The sequence below is a fragment of the Miniopterus natalensis genome, chromosome 8, assembly GCF_054644295.1.
Source record: "Miniopterus natalensis isolate mMinNat1 chromosome 8, mMinNat1.hap1, whole genome shotgun sequence".
Lineage (NCBI taxonomy): Eukaryota > Metazoa > Chordata > Mammalia > Chiroptera > Miniopteridae > Miniopterus > Miniopterus natalensis.
In genome coordinates this window covers 20,283,426-20,309,985 of record NC_142088.1, presented here as the reverse complement: position 1 = coordinate 20,309,985, position 26,560 = coordinate 20,283,426, and the positions used below count along the sequence as shown (strand labels likewise).

The 26,560-nt window shown below is 37.7% G+C and overlaps 1 protein-coding gene across 1 annotated transcript in view; it reads left to right on the top strand.

The window, feature by feature from the left end:
* PARD3B (par-3 family cell polarity regulator beta) overlaps positions 1-26,560 on the top strand; it is an 852,378-nt gene that overhangs the window by 542,290 nt on the left and 283,528 nt on the right. Inside the window, exon 16 of the mRNA XM_087819630.1 lies at positions 6,563-6,607. Coding sequence (XP_087675756.1) covers positions 6,563-6,607 — 45 coding nt within the window. The remainder of the gene's footprint in view (positions 1-6,562; positions 6,608-26,560) is intronic.

Sequence of the window (26,560 nt, the reverse complement as noted above, 5' to 3'; positions counted from 1 at the left end):
TTGGCCAATACTTCTCGCACTGTTTGTGATTATTTGTGTGATGAAAACCCTGCTGGTGCAGAGCTCAAGGCTGTCTTTTTCTCCTCTGCAGCCCCAGTGCCCAGCATGCTGCCTGGCACACCATTGGCTCTCCACAGATACTTGTTAGACAGAGTCCTGGCTTAACAGGAGTTAATGTAAAAAGGACTTCAGGATTTCAGTTGGCTGTACACTCGATGAGCCAACAATAGTGCAGTGTGGCTGCCAAAAAAGCTATTGCTGTCTTTTTCCCTTTCCCACCACTCTGACACCTGAACAATAGTCCATGCTTCTCCTGGGTAACAATTTCCAGGTGTATGAGGCTCAAAACAACTTATGACAACTCTATTTCATTCTTCTGAGAGTCTCAACAACCATTTTTAAGAAACTTCATGTGCTCTTTCACATAGTCTGTTAGGAAAGTCTACTTTTAGTAGGTAGTGGTAACTAGTGACATATATAGTTCCCGACCGTAACGCTGTTAGCAGAATCCTCTCAGCCTCACACAGTAGAGGGAATTTGTGCTTCGAAGTCAGGAACCCTTAGGATCCCAGCTTTTCCACTTGCTAATTTTAGGACATAACCCCGCTGAGCCTCAGTTACCTGCTCTGGAAACTGAAGATGGTAATGCCCAACTCGCAGAGCTTTGTAAGGATTAAGTGAGATAACACATGTTAACATGCATGGCGTGATTTCTGACACGTACGTTGGTAACAAGTTTTCGTTTCCATTCTCTTTCCTGTTAAAGGTAGAATCACTATGTGCAAGTGTACGTTATAAACAGTGGGGTTGGCGGTGGGTTGTTCCACTGCTAATAGGAGGAATGGCTGTTTGTGTGACTTCCAGGCTAGTCTGAGCCCTTATCTCCTGCGGCTTAATCAGTATCAGTGTCTTGCTGCTAACATAAATATTTATCGGGGGTCCAGGAAACATGGGAGTTTTCATAGTCTGCTTGGTAGAAATAGTTCAAACGTGGTACATCCCAAGAATCCACCGAAAGAAGATTCCTGGGAGAGATCTCACAAGTAGTCTTTTCCTTGTCATACAGAAAATGACAGAGACTCTATACAGCTGGTCTTAGGGGATCTCTGTCATCTGCAGCTGTGACTGAAAAGTTGTGAACATAGGAATAGCTGGATAGTGATGAGGGAGCAGGTTTTCAGTTTTGTCCTGTGGCACCCCGGCTGGGAGGCGCACTGTAATGTTAGGAGAAAACTTCAGCTCCTGGCTTCTAACCGGCTTATTGTCAGAGTAGCAGCACCGCCAGGGAGGAGCATGGTGCATTGGGGAGCTTGCTGAGAGATGGCGAGTTAAACATTTGCATCATTACCTTGTACTGATTCCTGAACCCCTTTTTCAGCAAAGGCCTTGTTTATGTTTTTTGCAATTTTTTGTTTTCAAGAAATGGAAGAATTTTTCAACACATAAAAATGCATAGTGCTGATACTCAAAAAGTCTCCCTAAAGAGAAACAGCGTGCCAAACAGTCATCGATACAAGAAAACACTATAAATCAATGCAGTAAAGGAGGGAACTTAATTTACGACTTGAAACAGGTTTGCCTTCCTTGAAAATTTCTGGAAATCAATCAGGGGCACAGAAACTGATCTGCTAAAAGCAAATAAAATGGATTCTTAATATTGGCAACTATGTCAATTTTTTTTTAAGTTCTGAAGGAAGAACTCTTGGAAACAACTTTATTAACCATTAAGGAATTACTTGATATTTAGTTTCCTAACAAACTATTCAAAGAGAAGTATTTATGGTCTCATTAGAAGATGGGTTTTTGTTGTGCCAAACTTCACCTTCAAAGCTGCAATCTGTATTATGTCAAAGATATGGAAATAAAAAACTAAATGAAATAGAGCTGTCTGTGCAAAAGGCGAGCATTGCATCATATTTTAGAGTGCTGCTTTACATCAGAGTGTCTCACTATGAAGCAGTGGGGATCTGAACACATTCGCATATCCCCCATTCGTGACAAAGGGTTGGCATTCTCAACAAGAGTAACTGTAGCTGATGGCAGACTTTATCTGAAGAGATCTGTGCACATTAGCAATATACCATCTTCTGCCAGCATAAGAAGAGCATATGGGGCCCATTAACTCACCAGACCTGCCACTGTTCTGCAAATTTTTATTAAGCAAGTGCAGTTTCTAATAGTCACTTAATGTTATAGAATGCATACCAAATGCTATCAGTAAGCAAGGGGGTTATTTTTCCCCCAGTGAGAATACATTCAAAGTGTATAAGAAGACTTGACAAAAGAATAAACCACTTTAAGTGATCACCATATTAATATAAATGTATCCTACTGGGAAGCCAATATGTTTAAGTATTATATACACTTTGACATTTGCCACTAATAAGCTCTCAGAATGCCATCTTTTTCACAGATTTTCTCCCCATAATTTCTTTATTTACAGCTTCTCTTCCATACAGTGAACGTGGTTGAAATTAAAAGACAATGTGTGTTTATCCACTCTTTAAAATGGTGCCGTTGGTTTTGAGCAGTTCTAGTTAGCTCAAAGGCCTACAACCAAGATAACTAGAATCACAGGCAGGTAGGCTGCTGTGTGTTCCAAGCAAGTCTCCCTAAACAGACGATGGACCGTGAAGTTAAGAAACATCCGAACCAAAGGGCGTCCTCCTTATGAAGCACCTTACAGTAGTTAAATCAAGTGGTGTCCATCAGTCTTGAGTTGGACACCAGGAAGCATGAGCTTAGTGTAGACATCCCATTATCTAAATAAATCCAAAGATATCTCAGGAGGAACAAGTCTATGGTACCCTCCAAGTATTTAATAACAGTTGCAATAAAAATGTCTGAATTTCATCTTCAGAAGGACTCAACGTTTCACTGGTATCTCTTCAGTTATTATAATATCCCTTTAATGTAATCAAGAGCAAGTAGTACCATCCCTTGGGTAAAACTGAAGGACAAGAACAGGAATATAATAAGCTCTGGAAACTTAAAAAACAAAGAAAGAAAGGGAGAGCCATCTGTCATCAGAACTAGAACAAAACACCTTGGCTCTTGCTCCATCAGCACTGCCTTTGGTACCTTAGCATTTTGGAATGAAAGACCTTCCCACACCAGCCCACTCATTTTTCAACCTCTTGTAAATAAGGTCTTTGTTTGAAATGACACATCTGTCATAATCATACTATTCCAATCGCTGTGTTATCCAAATATTATGCAGTGAAATGACTAGACTTAAGTTCCATCCCCAAGAGATAACTTCACAGTAGCTCTAAGGTAATGTGAGTTATAAAGGAAGTTGAGTATTAATTATAACACTTGTCATTTTTTTTAAAAGTGGGGATGGTGTGTATAATTTTACCTCATTTTCTCATTTGCTGCTGTTATTTAAATCGCTTCCCAGCACTAAGCATGTGCATAAAAGAAGATTGTTCCCAACTTAACCTTTTAAATAAAATGCATTCTATTAATTAAGTCATTATAGTTCCCTCTCTTTTCTATTATGTTTATTCATTTATTTTCTGTCCTAAAGATAGATATCTGTGTCCTTGAATATTTTGGAGACCCGTAAGTGTTATGCCTATCACTCATTTGGATTTTCTACACTGTTTTTTAAAGTAGCTTATGTTAATGTTCTAAAGAATTTAAAATTGTCAATTAAAATAATGATAAGCATTCCTACAAAGAATAATAGACAGTGTGCAGCCAAAAAATTGAGAAAGTACCATGTTTAACCTAATATGACTGGGAAATTTGCAATACCAAAATTTGCTTAGATTTAATGAGATAACTTATGTCTGTTTAAAAAAACAACACACAGACAAAACAAAACAACAAAATCCTACCTTTCTATGAATCCCTTTTTCAGAATAACTGTACATAATAAGACCATGTAGCCTGAGTCTTATATTTCCTTTGCCTTTCTTCCTTTACAAGATGAACTAGGAACCAGGTAAACTGGAAGGTAAAACCTGCTGAGGGTGTTGGATTATCCATGAGGTAACAATTAAAAGTACCTAAGTACCTGAAGCATAGCAGGTCTCAGTCCCTATATTCCTTCATAACTCCAGGGATGCTAAATCATAGAGACCACCGCCATTACCAAATTCATACCCTTTGCCACTCTCACAGTTTCCGTTTATCAAAGATTTCAATTGTTGAGAAATACGTAGCTGGCACTGTGCTAAATGCTTTTGCGCATGTTTTTTATTTTATTCCCACAACTCCCTGTGTAGTGTTCTTATTTCATTTTCTCATGTGGGGAAACTAAGGTTACAAAGAACTTTGTAACTTGCCTGGTAAAGTTGGGATTCCACCCACACCTATCTCAGTAGCTATCATGTTGCTCTGCATTTCTATTTAGTTTCTCATTAATAATGATGACAAAAGCTAACATTTCATAAGCACTTATTATATGATCTTCTAAGTACTTTGCATAAAACTACACATGTAATTTTTACCTCAAACCTATGGAGCAAGCCATATTCTCCTCATCTTATATATGATGAAATTGAGGCACAGAAAGTTAAATTAAATTTCATACAACTAGAAAATTTCCAAGTCAGGATTTTAACTCAGACCAGTGATTTTTCATCTGTGAAATGGGAATGGATATTTTAGCTTGATCCCATTAGAACTGTAGATTTCCAAACATGCTAAACAAAATTGTAGCTAACGCTTTTTAGTACTGTAGCCATCACAGAGAGATTTCTGTTAATAACATATATTCAAATAAATAGGATAGTATCTTTCTCACATATAGATGTTTGTTAAGTGTTCAATTTATGTTACTGATGATTCAAAAAATATAACAAGTCTCCTGTGACTCATTATAGTAAGTGATTAAGAGCACCATGTTTAAGTTTTGGAACTTATCCTCCACTTAGAGGCTGTGCCTCAGTTTCTTTGTCTGTAAATAAGAATAATAATACCACCTATCTTGACAGGTCATTGTGAGGATTACATGAATTATGCAATATAAAGTGCATAGGACAGAACCTGCAATTATAAGTACTCAATAAATATTAACAACTAGTATTTTTTAATCATTATGATTGTTTTCCAGTATTTTTCTATTTATACAGTAGGCTCCACTGTAAGTTTTTTTAGACTTGGTTAAGACAGAAATTGACCCCAAAGCGGGAGCCTAATAAGTACAAATTGACATGTCCAGCCAGAAATACAAATAAAACTCGAACAAGATTTTTAAGCAGTTAATTCCAGAAAAATTACAGGCATGTAGTGCTTTTATCTAGAAAATAAATCGCCTTAGGAAAGGAGAGCTAGGTGGGAGCGGAAGATCAATGTTCAGTGACTGGGTTAATGAAATATGCCTGACGATAGCAGGCAAAGGAAGCAGGGGTATGTTACTCTGAGACCAGTCTAGTGTCAGGGAAGATGGAGAAAGTATCCTTGTTAGCAAAGTTCCCCTCGCTTCGCTTCAATCTTGTGAGTCCATCTGTCTAGAGTTTTCTTTGTGGGAAAGTTTTAACTAAAAATTCATTAAAGAAGCAAACTATAGGACTTTTCAACTTATCTGTTTCTTCCTGTGTAAGCTTTGGCAATTTATGTCTTTGAAAAATTGATGTAAATGTATCTATTTCATTAGAAAATCTGGAGTTATTTTTCCCCCACTACTGAAGCAAGGTTCCTCTTTATGTTTTAACTGATGTTCCTGAATTAGAAAGTTTTTCACTCTGGCTGTTGGGAATAGTGCTTATTTTCAGCCCTGTGTGAACTTTGGACACAGTTCCCTTTCTTCTGTGAGGCAATTCTTTACCAGGTCTTGAGTAGTTTCCTCACATGCACGTGATCATCAGTATTCAACTAAATACATGAGGGATTCCTCTACAGATCTCAGAAAGAATTATGTATAGCTCTCTCCTCTGCAATTCTCTACCATGCACACTCCATCTGCCTTGGCTTCCCTGGATACCCAGTTCCATGTCCTCAAGCTAGGATATCTCTGGGCTCTGCTTGTGTTCCCCTCCCTGCACCACAGCCTGGAAACTCTCCATACAGTAAACTAGAGCAATTGTAGGATTCACCTCACTTGTTTTCCATCACTCAGGAGTCTCTGTTACCTGATGTCTAACCTTTTGAATGCTATTGTTTAATCTTTTCTGTATTTTAAATTTTTTCAGGGGGATTATAAATCTTTTCACTTTTACTCTAGGTTTATTATATACAGAAGCTCAATACTGAATATATATTATTGCTATTATGTTTAAATAATTTTACTGTATATTATACATTTCTAGGCCCATGAGTTTAGTTTCTCCTTTTGCAAACATGGAAACAATAACCCAGTTTTAAAAAAATGAAAGTATTAAAAATTAAAAGAAAATTAAATTATATTTATAGAAGTCTAATAAATATATATTTTTTCATGGCTATTCTTAAAATATCTACCAACAGAAATAAGGTACCCCAGGTAGGCTAGGGAAAATTTTTCTCAAATCCTTGCCAGTAAAAGATTTAACTTATTATGAATCTATATTATTGTTCAAAAAATGGCTGATTTATCAGCAGGCTGATCCTTGTCTCTTTTATTTCTTCTCAGTGCCAGATGAAAGCAAAGTCCATTCATTGGCTGGACACAAATTGGGTAAGAAATTTCTTATAACTGACTTTCTGTGCTTCTTCCTGGAAATCACTGGCTGTGTTTGAGTAGCAGTTGGAACCTATTTCCATCCACCAGTCACTGAAAGGCTTGCTAATTAATACATGAGATGTGTCTGACTTCCACAAAGATGAATTATTTCTTGGCTGTATGTAGTGGCATAATGTATGCTGACTCAAAATTTTTGAGAAGAAAGAGTAAAGGTTTAAAAAAAAAAAATGATTATAAAACCCAAAATCTTAAACCTGTATGCCAACTGAACACTTAGAAAAACAAGAATGATAAAGAAGCCCCAAGAAAGTTTAAAATGTTTTCCCATGATGACTTTCACATTAAAGTGATTGGATAGAAAGTTCCAGAATAAGAAAATTTTGCTCATTTTATTCTCCTCAAAAAAAAAGTAGCCTTGCCCTGGCTGGGTGGGTCAGTTGGTTCAAGCTTCGTCCCATGCACCAAAAAGTGGTGAGTTCCAATCCCAGTCAGGGCACATAACCTAGTATGCGGATTCTATCCTGGTCAGGGCACTTATAGGAGGCAACTGATCAATGTTTCTCTCTCATATCAATGTTTTTGTCTGTCATCAAGGAGGATTGTACCCAACATACCTGTATTATCTCTCTTTAGACTCATGAATGAGTCTCTAGAGGTTCTCTAGTAAGTCCACAAGGATCTCCAGGTGTCTACCGGGTCTCTATCATGTGTGAGAAACCTTCAGGTCTAAACTCCAACCTTTCCTCCATTGCCAAGTGGCCTGCTTTCTATTCCTTTGCCCTTCCTTCATCATTTATTCACATGAGTTGAAAACTCTTAAAGCTACTAGGCTAGTAAACACTGCAGCGATCCCTGTTCTCCAGGATGCTTTATTTAGGTGGGGAAATACCCATTTTACTCCTAGAATCGCCACTCCAAACACCAGCACGGTAATAATTTGTTGACATCTTCTGTTTCTAAAACACAGAAGTCATTCCCACCACCAAGCGTCTCCTGTGTTTATGTGCCAATTATGTTTTCAGCCATAAGTGGCCTTGATGCCTCATTACCTCCATCATGTTGGGGGAAAATTATGATTTTTTTTCTTTTATTATTTCTCCAGATTCTCTAGTGATAACAGCAGGGAAGGGCTGGTTCAAAACTGTTAGATTTTTTTTCTTTTTTGTTCCTCCTAATAAGGAGCCTAAGAGGCTAGATCACTGTAAAAGAGAAGATGTCTGAGGGAGCGATCAGTCGCCACACGGGGCTTGCTCCCACTGTCCTCGCCCATTAAATTCTCTGCTATTGGAAATATGTTTAGGAGGCTGAGAAGGAAGTTCTCATGACCAAGCAACCCCAAGGATCTCCTATATTATTTCCATCTTCAGTGTGTCATACTGCTTGTAGTTAGTTCTCTACGCACTTGAAGATTAAAGCCTTTTATGTCTTGGGATAGGCTTCAAGGTAAAAAGTGGAAGCAGTTTTTAAGAACTTTCTGGCTTTTTCCAAGAAATCAAATCTTACTCTAATATTCTTAATTTCCAAACAAATTACTATTTTTGTCTGTCTTTTTAAATGAGAACATTGTAACCTTAGTATATTGCTGTAATAGTTCAGGTAAATTTGAGTGATATATTTTAATACAGTGTGTTATAAAAATATTAATAAAGAATACAATACTTACAATAGTCTTCCAAATAAAAAACTGTCAAAAATAGCATGATTTTAAAGTTGTTGGGTAGGTTAATTGTAAGCTCCACATGGTGGCCTTACTTCAGCTGACTAATAGAAACAGTACCAGCAGTCTCTGTGTTACTGACATGAGCCTTACTGTTCACGTACATCAGATGTTTTAAAGTGGATCTTGGGTTATAATGAACTGTCATTACAGTATTCACTCTCCTTATATTTTAAGTACTTTTATATCCTATCACAGCTTCATTGAGTTTTTAATCTGCTGTCTATGGAACCAGTGTAAATGCTGAAAAACAAACTGGATAACTTGGAAGCAAAAGTGGCATATGATAAAACACAGCGAAGAGAGCTAAACAGTCCCCTAAAATTATACTCTCGAGAGGTAAATTGAAAGACTCTATAAAACATTATTGACAGTTTTGACAAAATGCAAAGAAGCACTAAAGAAAAATATGCTACTCACATTGTAAGTTAGATATTTCCAGACTGTACCCTCCCCTGTGCCCTGTATTTATTTCTTTCGGAAAATTAGTCTTGAATTACAATGCTCCTCAAGAACTCATCCCTCACATAAAAGGCAACCCCTCTGTGCTCTGCATTTTTGTTGAGCAATTTCTCATTAGGCTTTGGTGGAGGTGCTAAGAGGATTAAGAGTCTTTTATTCTGGCGACCTCTTTTAGTTACAAAATCATTTTTTAAAGCCACCTAATATATAACGATAGTCTCAATCTGACACGGTCTGTGACGCCTAAGCTGGCACCAGTTTGAATTGTAATACATCATGTTCCATTATCACACTTTCTCACCAGTGTTGAAACACTCAACTTCTTTTTGATTCACCTGTCCCTGCCCTAAATCCTTTCTCCAAATATTTAGGTTTTAAAAAAAGTGATTTCTCTTTTGCTAAGAAGAAAAAGTATCTCCCTCTGTCTATTTTTAATTACAGAAATGTGGACAGTTTTCATGCTCTCCAAGACCATGGAAGTTAAATTCAATAGTATATGCTGACCTAAATCTATCACCCATCCTCTTACTCAGGATGATATACAACATTTTAATAAATTCGTCTGAGTTAAAATTTCTTCTGCGTCAGCTACTTAGTGTGTAGAGAGCCATTTTGTGCCAGTTTCCATCTGTTGGTCTGTCTTGGATACCTCCCAAACTTGTAACAATATTTTTGGCACCCTTTCCTTGGCTTAATCTTTAAGTGGTTGATTCCTCAGAGCTCAGATCAAATCAGAAGCTCAGGTAAGATAATCCTTCCAACATTTTTGGCCTAGAAGGTAGCATTCCCTCACCCCTTCTGGAGTCAGTCCAGTGTTCTCGAGACTCTCCTAAAGCCCCACCTCAGGGGTTCCCCTGGCAGCGGGGTACATCCCAGACCTCGGCGAGAAAGATGGCAGGGTGACCCTCCTCTGTGTAACTGCACAGGGCCCTCCTCCATGGGCGAGAGGTATTAATGTCCACGGAATGGAGAGACCCACCCAGAGACGTTAGGAGCAAAATGTTGCCTTTCATTTGGTTCTTTTAAGAAAAACCACAAGTTTCAGAGAGCCTTGCAAAACCAATAAGGTGTCTTTGACCTCTTTCCCCAGCTATCCCACTAATTGAATTCTGACAAAATTCAAATCCTAGCACTGCAGGGGGAAAAGAAAAACTTAAGCAAAATATATATTTCAGACAAGAAAATTAGTAAATACTGATTTATATTAAATATTATAACAGAACATTAGAATCCAGAGAAAATGGCATCAAATTTGGCATAACTTTTTTTAAAAAGCATGCTTTAATTTTGACTATACAGGCTCCTAAACTGTGACTGAGAAGGAATCATTTCTTTCCTCTGTGCTGAATTGACACCTAGACCAATAGTTTCATGCTGCTCAGCACCCAGACAGAAAGGACTTATAAATTTTACTTTTCTACTGTGTCTTCATTTTTGTTGTTTTGATTTACTGCTCGGAGCTGTTTTAATATGTATTGACTGTCTGCAGAGGTCTTTGCTGACCCAGCTCTTTAAGACGATGCAGTGCTGAAGAAAGCCGACGAGTTCTTCTTTATGAGCTCTGACACATTAATTAGCAAAATGGACTAAAAAGCTTTCCTATTTCTATTTTAATTTCTTATATTCTCAAACACCTGTCTTTGGAGCTGTAAAGCAGGCAAGTCTGTAAAAGGAATGGTTGGCAGTAAGTCTAGACCTTCTCTGAGACAAGTTTATCAATTAATGAGCAAGTCCTCATTAACAGTCCGGGGGATGTCTCTATGTGAGACACCTTGCAGCCACTGAGTATGTTGATATCTTAACACGTTTTACTGATGAAGAAGCTGAAGCTCGAGGCGTTTAAGGACTTGGTCTCTCAGCTGTTAACTAATGGGTTTAGGTTATGAACCCAGATACTATATGCTTTTGGGCATTTCCTTTTCCACCACCATGGTGTGCCTAATACCTCACAGTCCCAGGAATTGAGAGGAATATAAGAGTAAGACAGAGTTCTAGCTGGAAGACATTTTGCACACATCAAGATATCCCATAAATCCTCATTTGCCTTTTGTAACCTCGGCCAGCTGAACAAGGAACACAATAGGTATAATTTCTCTAGCAAACGACTATAATTGAGTGCGCAGGAAAGGGACACCTGATCACTCTTACCGTTGTTTCCTTGCATGCATGTTTACACGTGTATATGTCTATGAATGTGTGGGCCAAGTTAAGAGATGTCTGAGAGAGAAAACACGCATGTGATGTGCATGTCTTATGTGTACATTATAGCAAATGTGCATGTGATGTGTATCCTATGGCAAAAGCTGAGAGTGTAATGTGCAAGTTGCTAACCTGGCAGACCTTACATTCTGTTCTAAATGCATTGTGTATAAATTTGAAATCTAGAATGTTCAAATGTGGCCAAAGAAATCTCTGAATCATTGGAAAAGAATAGAGCTCTTAAAAACATAAGGTGATTGGGTAGTCAATTTAATACAAGATCAATGAGTTACTAAATGACATTTCATAAATTTTGTGGAGTCTCAGGAGTCCATATTTTTCTAGAAGATCTAAATTAAAGAGGGCATTTAAATTTTAGAACACAACCATGGTCATTTTTCATATTTGCATCTTCTAACTGGATTATTGTTTTTCATGACTTTTTATTATTATTGTTCATGAGGAAGTAAAACCTTGGAGTTAGTGGATTAGTGGAGTTAGTTGAAGTCAATGGAATTGAACTGTTTCTTTCCTTATCAATTGGTTAAGGTAATACTGCATGGTTATCTATTTGGACAAACATCTCCATTGAGTACTTTGAAAGCTTTTGTCATTTGTTATGTCAGATAAATACAGGAATAAGAAATATATAAATTTTTCATATCTTCCTGCTTTGCTTTACATTTCCATGGTATCCAGGAAGTTATCATAGAAAAAATAGCAACATGTCTTCCTGTACAAACTTGATTATGAAGCAAACCTAGTATTTTCTATGTTGCAAAGGTTACTGGATACTCTAGTCTCTAAAATTTAATGAATCAAATTGAATTAGAAAAAAAAAGTATCAGTCTTTTTAGAAATGAGATGAGATTCTCCACTACTTAAATATGGAGCAGGTGTGTGCACCTCTGAATTTCATGAGTAAATAGAGACTACAAGTTTTGTACAAATCAAAGTACAAAATTAATTATTTCAGCCCCACTCACATTTCTTGAATGCCGATGCTATGACAAGTACTGTATTAAATGTTGGAGATACAAAGTGACATAAAACATGGCACCTGCTTTAGAAAAGATGCTTATAAAGTGGTAGAAGAAAAGACATATCTAATTAAGTATTTGGTACCTTCACGTTGAAGAGTGCAGTGCAGAAATCTCACAGAGGAAATATGGCTGGACTCTGCTTGGGCTTGAGGACTGGTGCTCATGTTTCAGAAAGGAAGGGCTACCATAGCAGGAACTAAAAGATAGATAAAGGTTTGAGGAATAGAAAAGGTCAGTGAGCTAGCAGATTTTAGGCATATGGAAAGCTTTAAAAACATGAAACATCCTGCTATGTTCAAAGACCTGCGAATAATTCACTGTGTCAGGAAAGCAAAGAATGAAAAGGAGTGAGCAGGGAGCAAGCAGAGCACAGGGAACTCCTACCAAACGGGCAGAGAGCAAACCCAGACTCAAGGAAAAAAGTTCCAAGGCCACTGCCGTAACCCAGGTAAGAGATTAGTAGGCATGAATGTAATGGGTTAGCAATGAGATGGAAAGAAATATAAGAAATACCTAGGAAATAAAGCCTTGAGGTTCTTTGTAATTAAACTCAGTGGATGAGTGAGTAAGAGAGTCCAATTTTATTCTCAGTGTATCAGTCAGCTATTGCTACGACTATGCTGCATAATAAAACACGAACATTTATTTCTTGGTCGTGTGTCTTCCTGTAGGTTGGGATTTGCTGATCTCAAAAGTGTTTGCTTGAGCTTAGTCCCAACCTGCAGTTCAGGTCCAGGTTTTCTGCATGTGTGTCTTATCCTCCTGGGCCCCACGGTCTGCTGAGGCAGGTGCTTTTGATAGCGAGGGTGATGAGGCGGAAAGGGTAGGCAGGGAGGAGATGCGTAAGCCCGGCGGAGCCTTCGTGTGTGCGGTGACATGAAGGCAAAGGCAGAGAGGGCAACGATGAGGCGTAGAGGGAAGTACGGCAGGTGGCCTGAGCTGGGGGGCCGCAGGGACTCTGCAGGGGGTAGCGGAGGGAAGCACTTGCGAGCGGAAAGGATGGATAAGGGGAAGCTGAGCCCCTCCAGACCCGGGCCTGCGTGATGCGGGTGAGAGGAGCAGCCGCAATGAGAAGGCTGCGGGGGAAGCAGAAGTCTCCCCGGAGAGTTAGATTCCAGGTAAGGCTGAAAGTCGGGGGTTTTCAGAGGACGGGTTGAAAGTGAACAGCATTCTGTCACCGTGGAAGGACGGGGGGCTCCAGAGGGCAAGGTGGAAGAGTCTGGGGTGGAGGGGAAGGGGGACAGTGAGTCACACGGGAAGATGAACCGAGAGGAGGAAGCTGAGGGCACAGGAAGGAAGGAATGACCGGGGCCTCACACCTTGGGAAACACTGAGGGTGGCGGGAGCGACTGGCCTGGTTGGCTCAGACTGCTCTGCCGCTGCCAAGAGAATTAGTCACCCCTCCGGTGAATGAGGAAAAGGCTTGGGCCAGTGTAGACTCAATGGCAACCTGGATGGATCGTTTCTTATAAAGAGCTCCTGTCTCTGAAGGATGGGGAGATGAGGCGTTTGGGGGGAAATGGTCCCAGGGTTTCAGAAGGTTTGAGAAGACGCCTAATTAGTAATCACCTCACCTGGAGTGAATCTCAGTTGACAGAACAGGAACTAAAGAAGTGACCGGAGGAGGAATGGGAGGTGGAAACAAGCACAGATGAACTTTCCAGAGCTTAATATTAAGAGAGAGAAGAGAAACACTGAATCATGACTGTAGACTGGGAGGAAAGAGGCATTTGTGAGAGAAGCAAGAAATAAGGAAGAGGAAACTGTTAGAGGGATAAGATTAAGAGGGTAGTTTTACATCAGTTGCCCTTCCAGAAGGTGGGTCAAACTGTAGGGAAAGTGGTGGGGCTGCAGAGTGGTGGTGAGTGTAGATAAATTTGTACATAGAGGGGGTGAGACATTAATGACATTAATGGTCTCAGATTCCCTGAGAATGCTGAAGTCTGTACTTAGTGGGATTATAGAGCTAGCCAAGAAAATAATAAACACTATAGATGGTAGGTAACTCCTGTTGGGTTGGGTTTAAATCATTGAAGAAATTGGATAGGAAACTAAAAAAAATACTTGCATACCTGCACGTGTGCACACACACACATACTACGTTCAAGGGTTGGGTGACAGATAAGCTATAGTTTTTCCCCGAACTAAAACTGTGTTATCTCTTATAGTTATATTTCCAATGCTCTATTTGTGTTGGAATTATAAAATGTTGGGGCTAAATGGAGCATTCTAGATCCCTAGTACATCACCTTATTTTAGAGATTGAGGCCTAGAGAGTGGAAGCCATCCCCCTACCAAAGGCCCAGCTGGTCACTGAGAGAACTGAGGCTCATATCTCTTGACTTCTATTTCAACAATCTCTTTGCTTTGTGAATTCTACAGCTTTTGCCTGATTGAATAGCCTAAACTATCATCAGAACCTCAGAATTTCCCCAAGCCCAGCATGTATACCAGGAAGATAGAGGAACTTGGCACAGCACTCCTCGTTTTTCTTTGTAAGCTTCTCCCATTAACACTCTCCAGAACTGAATAAGCTCCTTTAAACAAAGTCCATATTTTGTTCAAATTTCACACTATAGACTTTATAATAGTCTGTATTTATTTATAGCTATTATTAATTTTACTTTTTACTTTTACTTATTTCTTTTTTTCCTAAATATAAATGCACAGGACAAACTATTTTATTTTGAGCTCCAGTGGCCATTTGTTGATGTGGTATATTTTGGTACCTAGGTTTTCCCTATGCCCTTATAAATTAATATTTACCTTAAAAAATTCTCATTAACAAAATTATTTATTATCCTATCTCTCTCATTATTCAGCATTTCACAGTTTATCTTTGAAGATAAAATTTACTATGCTTGAGTGTGCACTGATTTAGAAAATGTATAGTTTCTAAATTTTTTTGAATTATTTGAACAAGTGAAAATAATTTTATAAGGAGGAGAGCATCTTTCTATATATGTCAAATTCTTCAAATGGGGCTGACTCTCAAACTTTGCCATCCATGGGGAATATGTGTCTTGTACATTTGGAAAACAGTGGTTTGGAACTGACAATTCTAATAGTGTTTCTAAATGCCAGAGTGAACATCTGCAGTGAAAAATGTTATTAAACAATGACATGATGGCTGATGATACAAAGTGAATGTTTGGCATCAAGACTTGACTGTGGGCTGAGCTTTCTGTACCCAACTTTGAATTAGCTCTGAAACTGGAGAGGAACAACAGTAGGGAGTGACTTACAAATGACTCTTAAATGCCATCAGCAGTCAGAATACTATTGCAGGAACTTAGATATGCCATGGGTAAAAGCAAATCACATTCTCAAAAACATAGTAACTGTAAATGTTAACCTACAGTCTGAGCATCACTTCTGCCTTCTTTCCTTTATATTTAGCTTTAGGAGTCTTCAGTAAACTTTTTGCGGTGAGAACACTTCAATAAAATCGCTGGACTCTAACCTCCCAGCTGTAAATAATGGCAGCCCTTATCGAGAGTAGACTTCGGAAGAGCTAGAAAGTTTTTTAGTTCCTACCTCGTTATTTTAGAAAGGTTTACATTGAGACCTAGAATTAAAAATCACTCTTCTAAGGTAGATATTTTATGTGTAAATTTGTTGTGGAATCAAAAATGGAGCCACTCTGATTCCAGTGACCCAGGGAGGTTATAAGCTATCTGCCTGCAAGACCTTTTATTTCAAACTTCTATGGAAAATATAGTTGCCAGTGTTGAATTGTAAGTTAGCCATCCCAGCAATGGTTATAATTCTGATGTTTTCTCAGCTAAAAATTAGTCAACACATGGAAGGGCAGGTTTAAAATCCAACCTGGGAAATCTGAACATGAGCTCTTACATAGTGTCAGACACTCTGCCAGGTACTACACATATAAAGTTTTATAGAATATGGATTCTGCCCCTAAGGTGCTCACAGCTTAGTAGCACCAATGGGAATGCAGTGAAAACACTATGTGCTGATACATAAATGCAAATACATAGAAAAAGTCACAGTGGTTACCTTTACTGAGAGAACGTGGAGTTTAGGATTCAAGGGGGACTTCTGCTTTATCTATAGTATTTGAATTTTTACATTGAGATTATATTTATGTACCTATTGGGTAATGAAAAATGTAAGGATTTTTATAAATGAAAACATTTTAAACATTGTAAAACTTCACATGCTGAATCTAATAATAGAAGTGGTGTCAGATGGGAGAATCTAGCATGGGAACTAGCACAGAATATGTACAGAAGAGAGGTGAGAGGTGAGAGGCCGAATCCCTGAGTCATACTGGAAACATACTTGGGGCCCAAAAGTATTTCAGGGAGAAGGAATGGAGAGGGGATTAACCATGAACAGCTTCATTTACGGATTGTTGGAAAAAGGGCCAATGAAAAACATATTTAGGGAATTTTTAAAAACTCTGTCAATTTTTGGTATGCTAGAAGTCAAGAACTTAGTCTTTGTAATTTATTTGGTAAGGCACCCACATCATGCTATGTATAAAAATGTTCTTTTGTAGAGGTTCGTGATGTCCAACTGTGTCTAATAAATGTGTACTTGTTTTAATTTATCCAAGAACTATTTCTATATTTATCATCAAGATTTTGAGAATTGATATGTTACTGGAAGCAGAAATCTAGAGTCCAGTAATTATTTGCTGAATGAATGGTTATCCTTTGTAAGTGACTGAATTTAAATAAACCATTGGGTCAGTGCAGGTTAAAGCACACATTAAGCCAGGTTTTATCTCTCTGGGTCTGGATTACTTTTGACAAGACAAACCAATTTAAAATATTCCTTGAAATATATGGAAAGCCACATGACATGGGAACAAAGTGGGGGATGATGTCTATAATATGCTGAGAAAGTTTGAAATGGAAAATTCCCTTTAATAAGAAACCACATAATAAAAAGCTCGGGTTATATTTGTAGTTACAAGCTATGGTTTATTACTCTTTCTAGAGATTCTTATACTGATTCATTGTTACAGGAAGAAATAAAATAGGGTTCACAAAGGAGCTTTTATCAGATTATAATGTGCCCTGTTGTGAAGTGGGACGGGAGAGGCATATCTGGCTATTGTCACTGCTTATATGGGCCTTGGATCAGATACTAACTAGAATTCTTTCTGAACCCCTGAAATGCCCTTCAGACTGAATTCCTAGTCATGACCACACCCGCAGAGTAGTGTATGAGAGGCTGTTTGATAGGTCCTTTAGGTACCAAACCAAATCAAAACCAGTCCTGTTCATTCTAACCAAAGCTATCCTCCCATATGTTCTTTTTGCACTGACTACTCTTTAGATTGCCATCATTCTGAAGACCAGAAATCTGATACTTTATAGGATTTTATGTAACTTATCAATTTTGTAAGACTCATGCTACCGTAAAGTAGGAGATGCGGTTGGCCAAGGGAATGACATGAGACTTTGGTTGAAGTTTCAGTTCATAGTCATATTTCTGAAAAGCTGTCTTTGCTGTTGGAGTGTATGGGGATTAAGGAAACCCCATTAGTTCTCTGGAATGAAAATACTAGCTTGGTCAGCTTTAGTCAAACAGATGATGTGCTAGTTGCTATTGTGGCTAAAGAAATTAGTAAACTTATTTTTCTTCTTCTTTTTCTGTGCCTGTTCATCCTTTGTTTCTATGAATTCGAATGTCTAGGCATGGCAGCCAGGACTGGCCTTGCACACACAATACCCTGGGCTCCAGAGAGGTCGTGAATTTGGATCATATCCCAGATTATACATCTGCCCCTCTAGCGTGCATTTCAGAGCATATGGCTGTGGCAGAGGGGGCAGATGAGAAATTGTCTCTGCAGTGCTTTCGAAGTGCAAGAAAGAGGAATCTCCTATCATCTGGTCATGAAGTTGCTACTTGAGTATTCATAGGGTGTGGGTAAAACTGTTTGCCTGCGCATTGTCTTCAGTAAATTAAAATGTATGCAATGCATTGCAGTCACAGAAGCCAAAGTTAGTATGCCTAATAGGAATACACAACATGAAAAATCCTGACCTCTGACCTCTGTTGTTAAGGAACTTATGTGTCATTTGAAGTAACTATAGCAACACCTGCAAAGAGGGAAAATTGGAATAGTCCATTTATTGCTTTAAATTATATTGATTTCTCAAATGCTGGCATAATTTTCCTTAAAATTTTATTTCTATATGCAAATACTCATTAGAGTAATTAACTCATTTTAGAGACTATCAGCCATTAGGGATTCTTTTAAAATTGCAGAAATTTAAGATTCTAGAAACTATGTATAAAATACTACCAAATGGCAACATAGGGCTAGGTTGAGGCCCAAGGTTACTGTCTAGTTGCTAAGAGGCTGATGCTTTATGGTCCTGGAGAAATATCAAGAGTAAGAACAGATGAATGAAAAGAGATGGATATTAGAAAAGATGTATCATTCCTAATCCTAAACTAATCTGTCACTTGCATTCTGAATCCATTCCCAACTGTTTCTTCCAAACCTTCTTCAACCAATTAATAGCTTTTTCTCTTTCATCTTTATACTCTTCTTCATCATTGGCTCCTTCCTTTAATCCAAGGAAGAATAATCAAGGTGAAAAAGAAACGGTGAGATGGAAATATCTGGAAGTGGGGAGTAACAGAAGGAAGTGGATAAACAAAAGCAGTGGGTAGTAGTAAGTGCAGACAGTACTAAGTCCTGGCAGCTTTGTTTTCTTTGTTAAGAAGTCTCACTTTATCACTGAAATAACAGAGTGACCATTTTAAATAAAAATCAGCCCTTGTCATATCCTTTCATTGGCAAAAAGAAAAAGAAAAAAGAACCTCTACCTTTTACTGTATGAGAAATTAATTCAGAATGGTTCATAGATCTAAATGTAAGAGCTAAAACTAGAAAACTGCTGGAAAGAGTAGGTGAAATTTTAGTAATAGTGGATTAAGCAGAACAACTTTTTAGAACACAAAAATCTATGAAGTAGAAAAGAAAAAAATCAACAAATTAGACTTTACCAAAATGAGAAATGTTTTTTCTTCAAAAGATACTGTTGAGAAATGAAAAGACAAGCCACACTGGGAAAATGTTTGAAAAACATATATCCAGAAAAAGATCTAAATGCAGAATGTACACAATTTCTGAACCCCAAGAAACACTGCTGTTTAAGGACCACCTAAGACTACTAAGTTACTTTAGATAAGTAAGAAGAGGCTGAAGATGATTGTTAGAATTGGACAGAATTTTTATAAAAGGGTGTATAAAGAGAGTGTATAGGACTTGACAATTTCTTATATTTGGGGACAAGAGATGAGGGCCCCAAAGCTGTCCTGAGACTTTTAGGCTGGAAGATCAGCAGAAAGATGATACATTTAATAGAAAAAAATAAATCATGAAGAAAAGCCAAGTTATAAGGAAAAAGCATTTGAAAATATGGTTCTGGAAATCAAGAGACAGGTCAAGATTAGCAATATAGATTTTGAAGTCATCCGCAGAGAGCTGATAGTTGGATCTTGGTTTTGTCCACATGATTGCACAGATTAAATTAAGTAATAATTCTTTAAAAGAGTTAGCAGCCATTAATTGATTTGGTTAACTAGAAGCCTAAGATGAAGGCAAAGGCAGTTACTAGAGTTAATGATCAGTCTCATTTTTGCTATTATCATGTTCAGTGGCTTGAAATGACTAGGATTTTTTTCTTTGAAAATTAGCTGTATGGAAAAGCAAAAGTTCTAGCAGTTACAAATTTGATACCAAGTTAACTCAATCTGTATATTTATATTCATAAGGTATCTTAAACATCCAAATGTGATCTTTGTTTTTAAATATTAGTGGGACATGAGTGCATAGCAGTCATTATGCAATGAAATTGGCACTGCTTTTGCCAATGTAGTCTTGTGTTTTCTTTTAAGATGCAATTATATGCTTGTTTATTACATTAGTTGTCTGTTTTGATCAACTGACAAAAGTCAGCTTATACACATATTTCCACTTAGTAAAAATAAATGTTGAATAAATGGTGATATACTATTCCTAAAGTATTTAGTGTTATAAACATACTGTTTTCTTTTTTTTCCAGTTTTCATCTTCAGAGATTACTAGATAAATTTTCTTTTTATTTTAAAATACTTTTTTTACATGCACAAAAGGTACAGGTTTGCAAAAGTGACTTTTTCATATCTACTGTAAATTAGCAATTCACATTATACACATATAAAATAATATACAGGGTGTCCCAAAAATGTATACACACACTTTGAATAATTTTAAATGCAGTGTTTATTAAAGTACATTTTATTTTCAAAACTGAGCTCTCAGCTGTTAAAGTGTAGAAACATTTTTTTGGGACACCCTTTGTTTTAGTTTGCATACTTTTTATGCCATGTTTGCTGGTATCAGTGAAGTTTTCACCAAAATTGCTCTACACTTTGCTATCCTCAGAATAAGTAGGAAAAACATAACACTGAAACTAGACGGAGGCAGCACCAAGAAAATTTAATATTTTTTTAGGGTTAGAGAAAGAAAGGATTTCCAAGAATAAGTATAAAATGCCTATTTACACGCGGCCTTTGGGGAGGACTGGAGTGGTGAACAGAACAGGTGCATTTTCAAGAGTGAGCGTTTGATCGTCAGTGCCTAAATGTTAGTAGCAACCTGGAATATTTACTTTTGAAATTAATGTGAAGGGCTCTGCTGCCTCTTTTTCTTCATTGGTTTTTGCCCTGCTGCTGTAATTATGACTGTTTATCTACGACAAGTGGCATCATTCCTGACGTGGTGGACTAGGGTGGAGTCTCGGGTGCTTTTTGCTATGCCACTTTCAGTGTTGCTCCTGATATTGAGTATCCACCAAGGGATATTCAATGCAGAATAGTTGTGTCGATGTCACTTGTCATTGCTTTGTTCTCAAAAAGGAGAAAAAAAATCTCTTCTAGGGAAACATTGGTAACAAGGGAGATATTTTTATTTTTAAAACTAGCATTGAGTGGTCTTTTTAACACTTGATAATGTATTAATTACATTAGGTGCAAATCACATGCTAATATGGCAAATTAAGAGATATTCAGATCTTTGGATTTTCCAGAAGTGAAATTTACCAGGTACGTATTTATTAAATTAAACAAGCTATCAGCTAGAGCTTAGAAATCCTCTGTTCATATAGATTTTTATCATCTTGGGACGTTGCCAGTGATAGAAAATGTAAATCTTGAGAGAAGGGCTTTTGATTTTTGCTAAAAGTAACTTGCACATCCTGTAAGACATCAATCACAAGACGCATTAGGACATCATACTAAAAAATTAAAATGTTTCTTATGCTAAGATTATATCACTCTATCCTGGAAAATGCAGAGCTTCTTATCTGAATATGCTTTGTCGTTTAGACTTTCATTTCAAGGAAGGAAAAGTAATTTTTGATTAAATATCTATTGATTTACTGTCTCCCAGGCCCACCAAATAGAGTTCATCCGAGACTAAAATGCAGTTACCTCTAGAATAAATTTTGGCAGCTGAAATGGAATTTGGCAACTGTTTCACTGGACGGAGAAAGTTCACTAAATTTAGAACAAGTAGAGTGGACACTATTTTATCTCATTCAGATGCAGTGGTATTTTAAGGAGGGGTAATAATAAGATAGCAACCCAATATAATAAATAAATGAAAATGCATTCAGTTTCACAGTTCATAACCCCATGCAACATTGTAGATCAAAAATACAATTATTGGGGTCTTTATTGGCTTCACAAGCGACTTGCTGCTTAGTCATTTCCCTGCAGGCACGCTTGCTAACATCCAGCACTGAGGGTTATGCATGGCAAGTACTTAGCATGGTACCTAGAATACAGTAAGTTTCTAACACATCACAGCAATTACTATGTTTTTTGTTCTATCCCATTCTGTGTCTCTCTCCACCTTTCTCCCTCTAATTTCAAGAAGCATGATTTTGGCTCACCCAGATTTTGAACTCCCAATTCTACTCTTTTAGCAATCAAAGAATTCTTTTCAATACCTTGCCCAGTTTCGTTCTCATTGAGGAAAGAGGGGGAGCTGGGCGATGGTGCTGGTCTCCTGGCACACTTACCTTGCACGTGTGGTTCTCAGGGTCAGGTTGAAGGAATATAAGCGATTTCCGGAGACCTGCCGCTCTGCGGGCTTGTGCTTGAATCGCCCTCACAGTCAGAGCTATTAAAAGCATTTTCAACAGAAAGAATCCCATCCTCCATCTTAATGACATGAAAGGAGAAGAAAAAGGGCCATTTCCCTACAAGATTTAGAAAAATCTAAATTTGGGGTGGTGGTGTTTTTTAACAAAAATCTAAGGCAATTCAACTCATTTTGAAATTTTTTTAATGCATACCTTTAATTTTCAAAGGTGATTATTTATTCCAAGCTGTCCTTTTTCTTGGTTTTCTTTTGTAGTCCAAGTAATATTTTTCCATTTAGCCAGCACTGATAAAAGAACTCCTTTAACATTTATGCACTCACGCGAATGATGGCATCCAGTGGTAATACTTGATGTCTCGTGTGTCAGGATATTGCATGAGATACTGTGAGGACCTGAGCAAAGTAAAAGGCGTGGGAGCAGATATGCTTTTAGAGAAGGCAAACATATGAAACAAAAGAAGAGCAAGTGACTTGTAAACACTAAACTCTGAAGTAGAAAGTGCCAGATTGTGTGACACAGACAATAGGGCAACAGGGGCTTAGAGATGGGCAAGGCCAGCATGGGCTATATTCATCAAGAAAGGATTTGGCCTGAGCTTTGAAGGACTGGTTGGATTTGGATCACTGGAGAAGAGAGGGGAAGACATTTCGGGCAGCAGGGAAAGCAAAAGCAAGCTTAGAAGCAGAAATGTCATGCAAATGTCATAGGATGCCCTAATTTTAATGATTCTGCTGTCCTACGAGGTGACTTTGAGCTCATTGTAATTTATATCAGCAGCAAAAGATTGCAGTTTAATAGCTGGTTTCATTTAGAGAGAAGGAAGACTGAAGAGTAAATACTGAATACATACATTTAAGAAATAATAGCAGTAAATAGAAATATGAAAAAGCTGGTATTTTAGTTTCTAACTAATCTAAGCATCTATTCTTTAGGCCAGGGCTTATTTTTAAGAAGACAGAATTCTTAGGGCATCATAAAGGAACTCAAACATTCAAGAAAAAGAATCTAATCTGTAAAGTAGAGGAAGGATGTTTTTCTTAATACTCTAATAAAAAAGGCTGCCACCATATTTTATATGGCTCCAATTCTACCGGTTATTAATCAAACTCTTTTAAGGCTAAACTTCAGACTTGCTCGCATCCCCAGGCCTTTAGTGAGCGCGCCCTGGTGAACATAACCATCACTCAGCTCCTTGCCTTCTCCAGTGAGAAAGAATGCTGACACCGAAATGTTTTAGAGGCAACTGCAAGAAACTCATTAATACTGTGCCAAAGCAGGAACTGCTGATCATCAGGGATGTGATCACAAAGTAAATTAGAGGTTGTGCATCACCATGTCTGTGACAAACATGCATTAGTAAAAGTAAATAAGCATGAAGACAGACCGATTAAGTCCTGCTTATATAATTGGTTCTTGAAAACACTTTATTCCAATATATTAGGAGAAAAATGAGCATCAACTTGCAAATCAAAGTGACTCTGTTGTATCACTGAACACGAGAATTGTTAGGGTTTTGTAGTAAAAGATCCTGGCAGGAGCTGGGATTGATTCAAATTACTGGTCAGCACTCTGAAGATGCTGCACTTCTCTGAGTGTTAAAAATCCACGGGGAAAGTAAGAGAAAGAAAACTGAGTTTCAAGTACATAGAAACATTTGATTTGAGATGAAGTAGAAAGAGCCTCGTCCTCTAATGTCACTAGTGTTATGAGGCAGTCATTTGTGGATAAAAAGTAGAAATACAGGTCTGCAAGTAGTATTTTAAAATTTTACTTCTGAGGAAAGTTGACTTGGGATGGTGAACACACAATACAGTATACCTATGACGTATTATAGAATTGTACACCTGAAACCTATATAGCTTTATTAACCAGTGTCACCCCAATATGTTCAATAAAAATGAAAATGATAAAAAGGAAATAAAAGAAGGCAAATTAGAATAAAAATTTACTTCTGAGATATGAGACCAGTCCAAAATAAGTTAAAAAATATAAAACAAAGTATAATTTTGAGGGAAATAGCAGCGGTTTGGGAAAAGAGAAGACCTCTTAACGCTCTAGGAAGAGTTTTGAAATGAGTGAAGGCTTTCACGTGACCTTGACCAGAACAGGATCGGAAGAACACGAAATCACGTCATTTTAATAATCTCATTCATGAGCTAAAAAGACATCTAGAAATTACTTCATTTGCGGACTGGAGCTTCTGAAAAGAAGAAAATGTAAGAAAATGCAATGTTCTTATATAATAAAGACACCCAAGTATTATTTTCCAAGTAAGTGGTTCACCCTATGAGTAAAATTAGTATAAATCATCCAACTTCAGAAGACCTGTGAGGTTGGAAGAGTGGACATTATTTTATAGGTGAGGAAACTGAGATGTTGATGCAAACAGCAAGGGACAGAGTCTAGATTGGAACCTACATCACTTTAAACTTCTTTTTAAATACCTAAATCACTCAAAACTCTTAGAATTTTGCATTTGTCTTCAGATAAACAGGATAAATTCCAACCCAAATAGGAAAATTTTTATTATAATTTTCCCATTCATCAAAGTCAAGTTCTCAATAATTAGAGGTCTCTTAAGTGTTTTTAAATACACTCATTTAGATTTTTGTACTGGAAACTTTTTGATACTTAATCCTATGGGAAGAATGGCACACTCTTATAGCCAATAGACTCTTTCAAATTGTTTTTCAACTTCTTTTTTTCATTAGTAGTATGGTTCAGACATGGTAGAGGAAGCAAGGAGGCCTTTTCAGGCAATGCCTCACGAGGAAGGAGAGAGAAAGCAGTGTTGACACCTTGTTAGAATTTCCAAGAACTTTTATGTTCAGGAATTTATATTCAGGAATTTCACTGATTTTTTTTTAAGCCCCCCCAGGGGCAGTTGAGCTCCTGGGCTGCTGAGTCTCAATAACCAAACTAATACCTGACAAACAAAAATGCATTACTCTGTGACAAGGTATAATTAGTAATTTCCCTCTGAACTGGAATAGTCATTTCAGCTGTCAGAAATATCTGTTTCTTAGTAAGAAAATTTACTTGCAGAAACAAATTAAGATCTGAAGGACACTTACCGAGATGAGCAAGCAGGGAGAATTGAATTCCTGAAAGGAAGCTATGCGCTTCTCCACCATAGGAATGGACCACAGACTAAATGTCTAGGGATTCCTCCTGGCATTTTCGCCAATCCCCTAATTCACAAATATCAGTATAATTTGTAATTTTCTCCCTGAAATAGAGCAAATAATAATTGAGGGCTTTAAGGGGCATCTTCAGATCCTTCAGACAATGATGTTTTGAGTACAGGACTAAATTAATTCATAACACTATTTGTGTCAGTTAGGAATGCTCTAAGCTACAAATAACAAAAAGCTCAACTATTGGTAACATTCCGACGTAGGGTTTATATTTCTGACATAATAAGTAGTCTGAATATAGGCCCCTGCGTGCAGGGAAGAGGACGGAGAGTCAGTGGATACTGGGTTGGTTATGTCTCTGAAGCTCTTGGCTTCTTTCTCTTGACCATCTCATGGCAGCTCCGGGCATAAAACTCATGGTGACAACTGGAAGAGGTAGGGGGAGGGACAGGATTGTCCTGGCCTTCTCTGTCTACCCCGTGCAAGCTAAGGCCTTCCTCCAGAAGGCTCCACCCCCTTCCACACACATCTCATTGCCCTGCACTGGCTCGCTGCTGACCCTGGCGGCAAAGTCTAGAATGTATCTGATTTTCCAGCCTCTACTCTGGAGGCGGTGAAAGAATTCTGCCAATAAACTAAACCTTACCATATATCACATCGCCCCGTTACATTTGTAGCATTCACCATGAGCTTGCCTGGATCTAGAAAATAATCACTTAAGGAGAATTCCTATATATCCAAAGATAAGCAGAGAAAAATTATCCTCCCAAAGATTTCAGGAGTTGGACTTCGTAGTAGGTGCATTTCCTGACAAGTGATTCAAAGTCATGCCTCAGCAAAATAGCAGGTTCCCCCCAGACAGGGACCATCAGAGTTACTTGTGAACATGAAATTCAGTGTCAAGCATTTGTTGCAGAGGGTAATGACAGGGAGCCCTCAGAGTCCCCGTGTTTGAAGGATATAATTTATGAAAAAAATGGCACTGATAATAGTGATCGATTGTTCAACTTTTAAATATATAGCTGTGTATGTGTATATATATATATATATATATATATATATATGTATATATTTAAAAATACACACACACACATGCATATATGGACATATGTGTATCAGAATTTCCACCTGTAACTAGTGTTACCCTAAATTGGCATAATTTTACCCCAAAACAGAGATATTTGAGTTATTAAAATGTGCAGTGTCTAGTCATCATTTGGAAGTAACTCATAGATCCTCATTACTGTTACCAG